This window comes from Camellia sinensis, chromosome 12, assembly GCF_055761805.1.
Source record: "Camellia sinensis isolate YWXY chromosome 12, ASM5576180v1, whole genome shotgun sequence".
Taxonomy (NCBI): Eukaryota; Viridiplantae; Streptophyta; class Magnoliopsida; order Ericales; family Theaceae; genus Camellia; species Camellia sinensis.
The window spans coordinates 97,240,126-97,255,339 of NC_138972.1; the positions used below are offsets into that span (position 1 = coordinate 97,240,126).

Consider the following 15,214-nt stretch of genomic DNA (forward strand, 5'->3'; position numbering starts at 1 on the left):
CACCTAAATGTTTAATAGTATAATAATATATGTATTAGTATTAAATGAATTTTTGTAATTCCTTACAGATTTTATTTACTTATCTAGTAAATTTTTAAAAAAGTTTTTTTTATGAGTGTTTTGGGAATATGGTTAAAAGTTAGTTTTTTTGACTTTTTTTACTGTTTCATGTGAGAGGTGATGTGATTTAAAATGGGTTAAAAAGCTGACTGTTGACTTTTTTTGGATAAGAGTTAAATAGACATTCAAAAAATTAATTTATTACATTAATTTTTTTCATTAGTTGACTTAACCATTTACTAATGGAATGATTAAATTGTAACAAAAGTTTAAACTTAAGGGTGGAGAATTTGATTTTTAGAGCATGAAAGGGCGACTTGTATTAAAAATAAACTTCAAGAGAGTCGGTGTAATTTACACTTAAAAAAAAAAAAGAGCTAATTACCCTAATAGTTTGATCCTGACTTTTTAATTATAATACATTTGATCCTGAATTTTAAATTTTTTTTCAAATAAGGATAATTGAAGATACTATTGCTTAATTTCAAGGGCAAATTTTTCAATTTGATAAAATATAAACTAACTTAATAAAAATAAATATCAAATTTTTTTAAATGTTTAAAAATTATTTCTACCACTAGAAATAAAATTATGTAATATTAATAAATCTTTTACACATTTATTTTTTATCAAATTAATTTTTATTATGTGTGTACATAATAATCATATAATAAATAAATGTTTGATATATTTAATATAATTTGAAATTAATAATTTGTTTTAAAAAAAAAAAAACCTTTAAAAAGTGAAACCACAAATATAAATAATATTGTAAAAGGAAAAAATCCACACGGGGCGAATGCAGCACAGGGGCGGAAGAAGGAAAAATTATTTGGTGTTCCCGAGGCACCAATAGCGGTACTCTATCACCAATCACAATATTCGTGGATCCAGCCTCCTCCACCAATGAAAACACTGTTGGGCAAGGTGCCCAGGACCAACCAATAACTTCTCGGGCAGAAGGTTGTGAGAGGAGACTCGTAACTGACGAGTCGCAATGCCGTCCTAGATTTTGTCGAGTCCCTTCAAAACCGAGCATCCTTTTGCCTTTCTTTCTCAATCTCTTATGCATATAATAATCACCCTCTTTATACCCACACCCACCATTTTCACTTCCAACACCACTCCCACAAACAAAACAACATGTAAGTGTATCCTGTTTTCTTCTTCTTCTTTCAGTGGAATGGTTGTGCTGTGAATGATGTTTTGAATGATGTCATTTTTACTTGTTTTCTCTATTCTGTTTGGTCTGCTGGGTTTGATATATCATTAGGGATGGTGGTGGTTTGAAGCCAATGGATGCAGAACAACTGAGAGAGAATGCTCACAAAATGGTAGATTTCATTGCTGATTATTACAAGAACATTGAGAATTTCCCAGTTCTCAGCCAAGTTCAGGTTTCCATAATCTTCAATTATTTATTTGTTTGTTTCTTTGTTCTGTCTATTAACTTATTTTTATGTATTTTGATTAATTAATTTTGTGGGTACATCTGTTTCTGCAAGAAAATCAATCAAAGCCTATTCTTAGTTGCAATCATGAACTATTTTTCTGTGGGTTCTTTGTTTCAATCTTTGCATTGTTATTTTTTTTAAAAATTTCTAGTGCTCGAGGATTTTAACAATGTTAATTAGTCTAGAATTTTTTGTTTTTGTTTTTGTTTTGTGCAAGTAGATTTCATGTTAATCTTTCAGTGGTTTTACTTAATAGTAGTTAAGAAATGAAGCATACTGTATAAAAAAGATGATTCTTGCTCTTTATATCAAAACTGTAAATTTGGGGATTGTAGATGATTCGTGTATGTGTTTTTTTAAAGTAATGGTCCAATTCGTAATTTGGGAATTTATTGATATTATTATTCTTTGATTTTTGGTTATGAAAGAGGAAAGAATTTAATAGTTATCACGTGTGCTTTAGTTATGATGTTTGTGCTATCAGTCCCATTTCATTCATGGATACAAAAAAAAAAAAATTGAACTTTTCTGCAGCCCGGGTATCTGAGTAAACTTCTTCCGGATTCCGCACCAAATCAACCAGAATCATTGCAAGATGTTCTCAGTGGTGAAGTTTCTTAATCCTGTGCATACTTTTAAACTATTTCATCAAGAGGCCTAAAAATTAAACAGAAAAATGTTTAATTGCATACACCATATCAATGTATATACCAACCAACCAAACTAAGTAATGTGTCCCACTCAAATGGGGTTGGCAACATGAATCATTTCTTCGCTATTTTGCTCTTACCATATCAATCTATATTTGTATTTTAATTGTGGGTGCAGATGTCCAGTCAAAGATTTTACCAGGGGTAACCCATTGGCAAAGCCCGGATTATTTTGCATATTTTCCCTCTAATAGTAGTATCGCTGGATTTTTAGGAGAAATGCTCAGTGCTGGTTTTAACATGGTGGGTTTTAGTTGGATAACTTCTCCTGCAGCAACAGAACTTGAAATGATTGTTCTGGATTGGCTTGCTAAACTTCTTAAGCTTCCTGATGATTTCCTTTCAACAGGTATAGTTTGCTATGTCTATATTTATTAGCATTTGATTCTTGTAGTAACTTGGAAGGTACAACTTTTTCCCAGTTCAAAAATAAACATTCTTTTTTCTCAAGACAAAAGAGACCTTTGCATTTGCCTTTTTCATTTTGATGGTTGATGTCATTCAAGCTGAGGTGGTTAATACATTTGTTAAAGAGAAGAAGAATAAAAAAAGATTTGGTGCTTTATTTTTTAGACATTATAAAATGGCAACTTAGCTTTATATGTTACTCTAGGCGGAGGTGGACTTGGTGAGCTTTAATTAATCTGTCGGACCAGAATTCTGAATATAACTTACGGCTTTAACTAAGTTTGGTTGACGAGAAGTGAAAGGATATAAAGAGTGGGTGAATACCTAAGCAGAAAGGACAAAAAGAAGGAAGAAATAGGAAGTGGGTAGTTAATTGGGTAGATCTGTGTTCTTCCTTGGTTGTTGAGACCATACTGATCATTTAGAACTTCATGGAAAGGGCTTTTTCTGGCAAATGGTTATGAAGGTTTGGAAGAAAAGGCTAGTTTTTTTTTTTTGTTTATTTATGATGTAAATCTCAGCTAAATACAGGCATATAAGCTAATGAGGTTTTAGGAACTCTGTTATTAGTTTGCGAGAAAACATTTCATACATTTCATAGTCAAGGTCCAAGGGTGCATTTTGAGTACATATTTTGTTTTAAAGCGAGGAGTGATGGGTCATCATCAGATTTTGCTTGGAGAAATGATGTGGTAACAGGCCTCTTTTGTCCTCATATTGCATCTGTTTTCTGATGTGCCCCATCATTTGGTGATGGTTTAAGTCAGGATTTCACTTAGAATCTTCTTTCATGCTCACTGTCTCACGAATGGGGGTTGGATTGCAGTGGTATTTACATGTGATTTTATATAGTTGGATGCTAAAACCTGGATTATTGTATGGCTATTCTTGATAGCTGTATTTTTTCCTTTGATGGTCGAATTTCTTTACACATTTGGTTAGTTTGAAGAAGGTGGAGTTTCCGAGAAGTTGGAGTGGGATATTTTCATTCCTAGTAAGTGATATGTTTGAATAAGATTTCAGTTATTGATCATTTGATTTCTGAAAGATTGGTGATTTGAACTGCTACATCATGTGGAGAAAGACCTCTAGAGTTTTAAGTTTGGCTTTTTTACCATTATATGGAATTCAAATCTTTTAGAACATACCAGTTCTCCAGTTCATGAACTAGGAAGAGAAGATTGCTGACATAATATAACATCTTGGACAATTTTAGTGATTGGCAAAGAAAATAAGTCTCAGTCGTAAGGAATCATACATTGACCCAAGTTCAAGCGACTAAATGGTTTTTAGCAGAGATTAAATTAGCTCAGAGAAGTTTGTGGATGTTGAAATTAAAACCTCAAATAGAGGCTTATAATATTTTTCGAAATTTATTGAAATGGGCTGTTTTGTAGCAGTAGTTTGCTTGATTTGAAGGGCATTCTAATTAGTGCACTTATCTTTGTACCTATTTTCTCTTTCTTCCTACAAAAGAAGCTTTACTAGTTCAACTGATTAATGATACATTGATAGTGACATAAGGTTTTCTGTTTGGAACCCTATCGCAGGACAAGGTGGTGGAGTAATACAGGGTACAGCAAGTGAAGCTGTTCTAGTTGTGCTATTGGCTGCTCGTGATAAAGTTTTAAGAAGGGTTGGAAAAGATGCCATCGGAAAGCTTGTAGTTTATGGATCTGATCAAACACATTCAGCTTTGCAGAAAGCCTGCCAGGTATAATTGGAAATTCACGAGTATTTTGTACCCTCTTTCAATTGGCTGGCACTGTTTTGTTTATTTATTACTATATAGCAAGTCAGGACCAGGTTTAGTATCCTGCCTGGTCTCTAAAATTTTAGTACTTCACACTTTGTGCAGAACAACTCAAATTATTTCAGCTCTCCTAAAAAATATCCCTAAAAACTTGTGCATCTTGCCATGAAATTTCATTTAACTATCAAAAACCACCCCAAAATTATGCTTTTCAGAATTGTGTGAGTAAGGAATTTGCATGATGGTTGCCAAAATATTAAGTTGATTGCCTACAATCGTTGGCAACCATTTATAACTGAATGGATCTTTACTGATGCATGCATGCCACTAGGCCACATGACCATCATCCAGTTATTTGGGTATGCTGTAGAAAAGCTTAACATTACACATCAATCAATGGTGTATCTTGAGAGCTGTGTACGACAACATTTGAATTTAGATCATAGTACTCTTTTACAAACCGTAGAATTTAGTGTTATGCAACTGTTATGTAGCTGATGTTTATCTAGGTTAAATTAGGCAGCTGATTCACAACTGAGAAGGTAGAATTCTATGTCTGTGTTTCTATATATATTTGAGACATAAGCCTTGATACACATCAATACAATCACTACAAAGAGCTCTTGGTAACACATTACAAAATGGCTTCGCATGTTCATGCCTTTCATTCCAGTTTTCTAGGGGTTTCTGTTTAGGAACCAACACATAATTGCACGATCATGTAGCTATGACCGTCATTCAAACAGTGTGACTCCTTCAGACATTTCTGTCAGCTATCTTGAAAATAGGGTTGCTTTTTTGAATATGTGCATACTGCCTAGTTATGGTGTTCAAGTTTACAACTTTTTTGATGTCTATTGTTTGTGGCAGATAGGAGGGATTCACCCAGAGAATTGTAGGTTTCTGAAGACGGATGCGTCCTCTGAATATGCCCTTTCTCCTGAATCACTCAATGAAGCAATATCACATGATATCGCCATCGGTCTAATCCCTTTTTTCTTAAGTGCTACTGTAAGCCACAAAGAACTTTCAATGTCAGTTTGTTTTCCTTCGGTGTTGTTGTCATATGCAAATCTTTCTATTCATCACTTGATTGCCATTTTTTCATATTCACTAGTAAAGGTAAAATGATTTTTTTTCTTTCAAAACAACGTGTTGGAAAATATTCCAATTTAGATTGACTTATATATTATATGATGACTCTCAGTACCATGAACTTTTCAGGGAGGTCTTGTTTGTGTTGGTATCCTAAAAGGTTTTTGGCTTTCTGCTGTCCAAAGTGACTAAAGAATTGTACTGTTTGTGTGGAGGAAAGATAAAACAAACCAATAATTTGAACTTCCACAACCATTTGTGTTCCTTTTACTAGACTACTCTAATGTTTCCATCACTCCTGAGTTTGACAAGGTTTCAAAACATTATAAAATTATCATAATCATTGTGCATAGGACTTCATATACTTTGCTTGGTTTGGTATTATTTTATATGTTCGTATCGCCGGAAAAGCCAAGGGATCAACAGGTCAGGTTTACTTGAATTGCATTTTAGCTTTACCATACCTCATGTAGGACAGCTTGCTGGATTTTCAGAATAGAGTTTATTTGACGGCCTAAACAATGGGTAATTGAGGTTATTAATGGTTAAATTGAAGGCCAATAGGTAAAAGAAAGGATTTAGGTTGATTTAGGGGTGACTGAATAGGGTTTTGAGGTTGAAAAGTTCGCTTTTAAAGGGATGCGAATAGTTACTTGAGAATTGCAACTAGGGATGTGGAGATCCTTTAGCCAATAATTTGTAGACACTGCCCAAAAGACTGATTGGCTGAAACTCTCTAATATCTTCCGCCCCACCTTTCTTGGGAATCAAAGCAATAAAAGTGGCATTAAGATTCTTCTCAAACTGTCCCTCCTGATAAAACTGATCAAATACAACTATCACTTCCACCTTCACCACCCTCCAGCATTGTTGGAAGAAGGCCATGGAAAAGCCATCTGGCCCAGGGGCTTTATCCCCGGGCATACTCCTCAACGCACCCCAGACCTCCTCCTCCGCAAATGAGCGCTCCAGCATCAACACCGCCTCATCTGAAATAGTATCAAAAGTAACTCCCTCCAAATCCAGTCGCCACCCCTCCCTCTCAGCCTTAAAAAGATGCTGGTAGAAGCCCATGATCCCATTTCGGATATCCACTTCTGAAGAAAGCATCACCCCATTCACCCGCAACCTCCCTATCTGATTCACCCGCCGGTGAGCATTGGCCATCCGATGGAAAAATTTGGTATTGCAGTCTCCATCTTTCAACCACAAGCACCTGGATTTCTGGCGAAAACTAATCTCCTCTATCCTAGCAATCCGGCCATAATCCTTCCGCGCCCTCTCCCGACACACCACATCATCTTCTGATAAGCCCTCTATTTCTTCCTTCTCATCCAACCCCTGCAAAACCGACAAAGTACTCGCCTTTTATACCTTCAACTGACCAAACACCTCCTGATTCCACCACTTCAAATCAAATTTAAGCAGCTTTAACTTTTGAGCCATCCAACCTGGCCACACTATAACTCCCCTACCACTCCTTTACCGTCTTGCCAAAGCCTTCGGCCTGTAACCACATATTCTCAAACGAAAAGGCGTCGGGCCACGCCGCACTCCCCCACTATCCAATAGGACATGCCAATGATCCGAAACCGGACACTGTAATCAAACCTGGAACATTTGGGAAAAATGCTCTTCCCAATCCCCCGTGACTAGGAATCTATCAATACAAGACATTGCCCGACCTCCGGACCAGGTATAACCGCCTCCCTGCAACGGCATATCGATTAACTCCAACCTATCAATAAAAGAGGAGAACGCCCTCATCAGCCCCGTCACCTGACTTGCCCCTATCTTCTCTTCTGGACTCCACACAACGTTGAAGTCTCCACCCACACACCAAGGCCTCCCCCAGCAAAAAACAACAGCCTGTAACTCCTCCCAAAAAGCCACCCGCTTCGATCTCCTGACCGGCCCATATACCCTCCTAAGCACCCAACAAAAGTCATCATCAACACATCTGAACAGACAAGATAAGGAAAAACCTCCCACCTCTTCCCCCTCCTTCACCACCACCCGATTATCCCATCACATAAGAACACCACCTGCCGTCCTTATAGCGGGTTGGATGGCCCAATCCGCACACCTACCACCCCAGATATCCCTGACAACATCCACCCCCACACACTTTATTTTGGTTTCCTGAAAGCACACCACATCCGCTCTAGCACTCTTCAATAATGATCTAACCACTGCCCACTTTCCTTTATCATTTAAACCTCGCACATTCCAAATCAATATTTTCAAATGCATGGCAACAACAAAGGATCTCCACGCCCCTTCCTCATCCGCTGACCATCCCTGGTCCTGTTAGTATCATAATTGATGGAACATTCTAATCTGCATAATTCCCGGCCTCTTCTATCCTTCTGGCCCGTGGCCTGACACACCCTCTTGCCATGACATCTTAATCGCCGAAAACAATTTCAAAGCCTCTTTCTCATGCCCTTCAAAAGAAACCCCGAAAAATTTACTAACCTCAACAATCCGAGCCAACACCCACTCAGAAACCTCATCCGACGTCGGTGGATGCTCCGTCTGGAAATTCACCTTCAAATTCTGCTCTTTATCAGACTTCGAGTTGGCCACCACCATTTCCCCAGCTTCCATTGCCAATGGCTGGAGTACTAAAGCTAGGCCATCACCCATCTCTGCCCTGCCAACCTTCGATTCTGCCCCCCACTCCTCACGGTCCTCCTGTCGTCCCTGCTCTACCCCACCGAGCTCCTCCCTAAGCGGCGAAGGTGAAGAAGCTGATCCACCAGCCGCTGTGTGCTGCCCGTGGTGTAACGGCGCTGGAGACCCCACCGGCCTTAGCGGCGCTGTCGTGTCGTCCATCCCCAATATTGGCGCCTCACCGTCGTAATTTCGGTGACCCAACCCAACAGCAGCGTGCAACGACCCGAAGATCTGGTCAATAGTTGGATTCACCAGTGGGCCCACCTCCCTTGCTGGGCCAGGTATCCCTTAAGCTAGGGCCTGAGGCTAAGAAGCACGGACACTTCTAAGAAGGTGACGTATCCGTGTCGTGTTCGTGTCGGACACCTACACTCTTTGGACACTTTCCCGACACGTGTCCGACACTCTTCAAAACGTGTCCTATTTTTTAATTTTTTTTAAAGAGTTAGACACTCTTTGGACACTTGGAGGACACGCGTGTCTGTTACTTAAACACACGTATCTATTGATTTGACACAAGTAAAACTAATTATAAGTTTGAACAAAACAACTTAAAATACAATAATAAAACAAAAATCATATAAATTTATAGGAATTAGTGTCATATTGTAATTTTTTATTATCTTTGAATGATATATTCATATATATAACATATAATAAATATACAAAATTATAGATTTTATGCGTGTCCCTCACGTGTCGTGTCTTGCATTTTTTGAAAATTGGCGTGTCGGCGTATTCGTGTCGTATCCGTATCGTGTCACGTGTCCGTGTCCATGCTTCTTAGGCCTGAGGAGAGTTCAAAAACCCACTTGGCCGTATGACTAGTTCTAACCAAAGAAGACTAGCTCACATGCATAGGCACCCAAGTTGTAGAGCCCAAAACCCCCTGGCCCACCTTCTTGACTTGAGAGACCACGGGGCCTAAATTCCCCTAGCCTAATTTGTTGACTAGGGTCCTTGCATTTGGTCTGCCCAGAAACCCATCCCTACAACCCTCCTTCCCAAAGTTACGACATTTCCCAAATCTTCCATATCCCCAAATCCGTTGATCTTCACGCCTCCATACTCCGGTTTCCTTATTCGTTACTGTCGCCAGCTGGGAAGCTTCAAATGATGGCCCCGACTCTGGCCAAACTGGTAGCGAGTACAACCACGACTTCCAACGAAGCAAAACCCTAGCAGGAATGCTTCCCCCTTTACGAACCAGGAACCGAACCATTCCTAGATCAGTCAACTGTTCGTCGACCTCCACAAAACCCCCACACCGATCGCTGACGGCCCGATAGGTTGCTTTCCCACAAAGGGGTGAAGGTATACCCATCACCTTAACCCATTTGTACATCACCACCCCCGACGTCTTCCCCTTGTCGCAAACGTCTTCCCTTAGTCACAAAGCATAGTCGGTGACCACCATCGCAAAGCTAAATCGCATCCATCAATCACCCTCTGCGCCGCAACACATCCTCGGCCTCACACCGAGCTGGAAAAACAAATAAGAAGGCCTGGCTCCCTATCGGACGAATCTCCACTCGCCCGACCCCCTTCCACCAACGGGCAACCCATTCCACCATAGCCGAGAACCCAACTCCTCTGCTCCCCACCTCTCCCACTTGACCCACCAGTGCCCTCTCCAACAGATCAAACCACCCCTCCTCTATCACACCCTGCACCACCGTATCGCTGACCTCCATCTGGTCAACTGCCCCTGCAGCTGCTGTGGCAACTCTCCACCCTTTCGGCGCCTTCTTACCCGCATCAATCTGGGTCACCCAATCATTCCCTTTAGCAAATCCTTCCAAAACCAGTGCCACACCCTTCCAGCCGTCCCCAAAATCCGAAATGGGAAGAAAAGTCTGAGTTCTTTTACCCTCCGAGGTAACCACGATCTGAAACGTAAAACTACCATTTTCCTCTGTACGAATTCAAACCGCCACACTACGCCGTGTCCCCTCCAGCCGACCTACAAACAACTGACGGCCTTGGTTACGTGACGCCCATCGCATCTTCTCACCTATCTATCGCACTTTAAACCCCACCAACCTGACTTCCCTACGCAAGCCTTGCCCTCACTCCACTATGGACAAACATCGATGACTCCCAGATGTCTCTGCCGTCTCCTCAATCTCGAAGGACCGTTTGCTAAGAAAGAGGATCCGTCGGCGTGGCCCAGTCTTCTCCTTCACCGGAAGCATTCCAGGTAATTACCACATCCCACTGAATGAGGAAGGGGCATGGAGATCCTTTGTTGTTGCCATGCATTTTAAAATATTGATTTGGAATGTGCGGGGTTTAAATGATAAAAGAAAGCAGACAATGATTAGATCATTATTGAAGAGTGCTAGAGCGGATGTAGTGTGCCTTCAGGAAACCAAAATGGAGTGTGTGGGGGTGGATGTTGTTAGGGATATTTGGGGTGGTAGGTATGTGGATTGGGCCTTCCAACCAGCTATAGGGACGGCAGGTGGTGTTCTTATGTGTTGGGAAAATCGGGTGGTAGTGAAAAAGGGGGAAAAGTTGGGAGGTTTTTCCTTATCTTGTCTGTTCAGATGTGTTGATAATGCCTTTCGTTGGGTGTTTATGGAGGTGTATGGGCCGGTCAGGAGATCAGAGCGGGTGGCTTTTTGGGAAGAGTTACAAGCTGTTACTTTTCGCTGGGGGAGGCCTTTGTGTGTGAGTGGAGACTTTAACGTTGTGCAAAGTCCAAAAGAGAAGACAGGGGCAAGTAAGTGACGGGGCCGATGAGGGTGTTCTCCTATTTTATTGATAAGTTGGAGTTAATCGATATGCTGTTGCAGGGAGGGGGTTATACCTGGTCCGGAGATCAGGCAATGTCTCGTATTGATAGATTTCTGGTAACGGGGGATTGGGAAGAGCATTTTTCCCAGATGTTCTAGGTTTGATTATAGTGTTCGGTTTCGGATCACTAGCCTGTCCTATTGGATAGTGGGAAGTGCGGCGTGGCCGACGCCTTTTCGTTTTGAGAATATGTGGTTACAGGCCGAAGGCTTTGGTGAGACGGTAAATGAGTGGTGGAGGAGTTATAGTGTGGCCGGGTTGCCTAGTAGTCGGATGGCTCAAAAGTTAAAGCTGCTTAAATTTGATTTGAAGTGGTGGAATCAGGAGGTGTTTGGTCAGTTGGAGGTACAGAAGGCGAGTACTTTGTCGGTTTTGCAGGGGTTGGATGAGAAAAAAGAAATAGAGGGCCTATCGGAAGATGATGTGGTGTGTTGGGAGGGGGCGCGGAAGGATTATGGCCGGATTGCTAGGATGGAGAAGATTAGTTTTCGCCAGAAATCAAGGTGCTTGTGGTTGAAGGATGGGGATTGCAATACCAAAATTTTCCATCGGCTGGCCAATGCTCACCGGCGGGTGAATCAGATAGGGAGATTGCGGGTGAATGGGTGATGCTTTCTTCAAAAGTGGATATCCGGAATGGTATTGTGGGCTTCTACCAACATCTTTTCAAGGCTGAGAGGGAAGGGTGGAGACCGGATTTGGAGGGAGCTACTTTTGATACTATTTCAGATGAGGCTGTGTTGATGCTGCGGCGCCCGTTTGTGGAGGAGGAGGTCTGGAGTGCTGTAGACACCCCATTTTTTATGGCCCTTATGACTTGGACACCGTTGCATGCACACCTGATAATGAGTCTAAATGCTTATCCAATGCTTGAAGTCCTCAGCAGAATGCCGTAGCTCTGAGCCTTTTAAATCCTGCACATTTGTTGCTCTGTTTTTGGACCAAACCTTGTGCTTTTCAAGCCTGCAGCTCCTGGTGGCCTGTCGGCCACCCTTATGGGCTGCCGGCCATCACTTTTGTGCTGCCGGCCACTGATATGGCTTGCCGGCCACTAGTTTCTTTTGCAAATATTTATGTTAGCTGTTTGCACAGATGCACGCATCTTCACCCACGTGTAGGGCTGGATATCCTTGTAGAGAATTCATGTTTTCTATATGTAGGAGACCCCTCTCTCATGTTTGAAGGTTAGAAAATTTTGAGATCAAAATTTTTTTTTCTCTCTCTCTCTAGCAAATCTTTACACTTTAGCCTCCAAATCCTTAACCTTTGCCTATACACCCTTAACCAAATCCCACCATCTTTGAGATGAGGTATTTTTTAGCTTGGTTTGAGCTCTAGAGGGTGTGTTTACTTGGTTTTGTTGCTTGAGACTGCTCTTCTCTTCAAAAGGTATAAGACTTTGTTTGTAGCTTTGTTTTATTTGCTATTATTCCTACTGTTTTTTCATTATTTTGGGGCTGTCAAAACTCTGTATTTTTGGGCTAAAGCTTGGGTCTAAGGGCCATTTAAGGTTAAGGGGTTGATAGCCCTTCTTTGTACCTTATTTTGGAGGCCTTTGCCCTTGTGTTCCCCCCCCCCCCCCTTCTACTATCTTTTTCTGAGCTTTTAAATACTGATTTCCAGAGCTTTTTCAGTGGCCAAAATCATGTTTTGAAGTCCAAATTTGGAGGGATTAGCCTCTCCTCGTGTCTTGCTTACTAGCCTAGTTTGTGTCATGTTTTAGCATGTTAATCTAGCTTTTTTTAGCTCAATTCCAGCATGTTTTAGGACTGTTTTTAGACTGTTTTAGCACTGTTTTTGAGTGTTAGTTGTATTTGAGCTTTTTTTTGCATGCTTATAGGGTAATAGTCCTCATGAGCTTGGTGTTCTAGGCCTTAGACACCATCTTATTTGAGTTGATAGCATTTATTTATGCTTTTTTCACTCATTTTCAGCACTAATAATCTCTGCAACCTCCCTCGTTTCTTGGCTTTTTGTTTTGGTTTAAAAGTGGTTTAAACAACTTGTTTGTTTAAAGCATGAGATTGAGGTGTCATGCTGTCACGCCCCAAACTCGCCCCTAGAAGTTTGGCAACGAGACCGGCCAGTAATCCTAGATTACCACGGGCCTTGCTAGACAAAACATAAATAAAAGGGCTCACGGAAGCGAAAACAATAACCACTAATAGTCCAAAGAGCTGTGCATTTATATGAACATACATTACATGCCAAAAATGTTAATTTACCCACTACATTACATCACATACAATAAAAGATCATATACAACACATAGGCAAAAGTCACAGATACAACAAGACAAAGCTCACAAAACGGCCTTCCAGGCCTAGCCCCGGCTCGGAGCACACAAAACACTTGTTAGGCTTCAAAACAGCGGCTCGGCTCGAGAACCCGCCTAGGCTTGACTTCCAGAATGCTCACCTATAATACATAATTACAAACAATGAGCTAGAGCTCAGCAAGTAACATAACAGTAAAGAGGTTGGTGAACGAAGTCCGACATTTTCATAAATCCATAATAAATCAATCATAAACATATATCAGTCATCAGTCATCATAAGAACATACGTAATGGCATACTCCACAGAACCTTTCATAACAGTCTATTAGTCAACAGTCTACGAGATCTCGTAACTAGTCATGGGCTTGTCCTTCCATGCCGTTCCCCATGACTCATGACGCATGGGCCTGCATGTTCCCGCCCCCATGACCCAACTATCTATGGATGCCATACTAGATTCACAAATCAGGACATTCATTCACGGAAAACATTCTCATTTCAAAGCATAGCATAACGTAATACATTTAAAACATAGTTCATAATAACATATCTTTACAGAAATGTTACTCACAGAGGGTTTCCGAAACCGAATGCACGGTCTTCAAATCTTGACCTGCAAATATCAACATATCACACATTTCTCAATACACATTATCATTAAATCCTGTAATTCATGCACTTCATTCTTTCCTTTACTTCATTTCATGTTCATTCTAATCTTTCTTTACTTTGATTCATACTCATTTCATGTTCATAAGATGATAAATGATGCAATTAACATGTTAAAATCAAGTCTGCAACTTCCCCAAAATTTTCTTGAAAAAGGCCTTCCCGCTCGAGCGCCACTTTGGCCGCTCGAGCGTACTGTAAAAAGTCCCAAAACTGCTGGGAGGCTGTTTTCACCGCTCGAGCGGGCTTCCCTCCGCTCGAGCGTACAGAGCAAAATCCGAATTTCTGGTTCTTCTTCCAAGCTTCATTCTCCTCTTTACAAAATCACTTTCCACATTTATGAAATCCAAGACCCAAAACACTTAAAACCCATCTTAAATCAACATCAAAACTTCAAATCAAAACCCATATGGAACAATAGAAGATCAAATCTTGGAGTAAAATAGAGAATCATAAACTTGAGCATAAAAGCTTCATTCTTAAATCCATGGAGGTTCTTCCTCAAAATATGACAAATATAACCATAAATCATCTATTCATGCCATGCATGCTCAAATTAAACATATTTCCCCTTTCAATCCTCTTATTTAACACGAGATCATTGATGTATCAACCTTATTTCAGGAAATTAGAGAGGAATCCTTACCTTAATCACTTAATTGTAGAAGATTTAGCTTGACTCTGTCCTTCCTCCTCTTCTTCCCCTTTCTCACGAATTCTCTCTCTCTCTCCTTTCCAGATTTTTTCTTCTCTTTTGTTTTTGAGTCAAAGAGTCAATAAAGGCCCTTATACTTATCTATATATCATTTATAAACAATTGTGCCAAACTTTGAGCCAAACATGGCCTAACGAATCAGACGAAATTCAGTTCTCAATTTATTTTCCCAAATGGCTCTAAAAATTCCCGGTATCACATAGGCGTGCTCAATTTCGTTTTCTGAACCCATTACGCTCATCAATTTCAGTCCCGAAGTTCTCATTTCAACAGATATTCTTCTAATTCAAACAGATATTCTTCAATTAATTCGCATAAACACATAATTAATTACTGATAAATATGACACATGTTTTGGGGTCATTACACATGCTTAATGGTTTAATCCCTTAGAGGGTTCATTACCAACGGTATGATGTCTCGTTCATGCCTAAAACAACTTTTGGTTTGAGCCCTCTTTCTATTAGAGGACTTAAACTCACCATTTGGACTCAATTTATTAAAGAATGGTTGGTAATTTAAAATTGAGTAATTAAAATTGGGGCTAAAATGGTGAAAGATAATAATTTGGATGTGTTCAATCGGACGTTAATT

General features: G+C 40.3%; 1 protein-coding gene across 2 annotated transcripts in view; it reads left to right on the forward strand.

The window, feature by feature from the left end:
- Positions 1 to 852: 852 nt before the first annotated feature.
- LOC114317494 (tyrosine decarboxylase 2) overlaps positions 853 to 15,214 on the forward strand; it is a 32,724-nt gene continuing 18,362 nt past the window's right edge. For both annotated transcript variants that reach the window (XM_028264233.2, XM_028264240.2), the window contains exons 1-6: positions 853 to 1,205; positions 1,334 to 1,457; positions 2,049 to 2,121; positions 2,343 to 2,573; positions 4,183 to 4,346; positions 5,256 to 5,396. In XM_028264233.2, the coding sequence (XP_028120034.2) occupies positions 1,204 to 1,205; positions 1,334 to 1,457; positions 2,049 to 2,121; positions 2,343 to 2,573; positions 4,183 to 4,346; positions 5,256 to 5,396 (735 nt within the window). In that variant the 5' untranslated portion in view covers positions 853 to 1,203. The remainder of the gene's footprint in view (positions 1,206 to 1,333; positions 1,458 to 2,048; positions 2,122 to 2,342; positions 2,574 to 4,182; positions 4,347 to 5,255; positions 5,397 to 15,214) is intronic.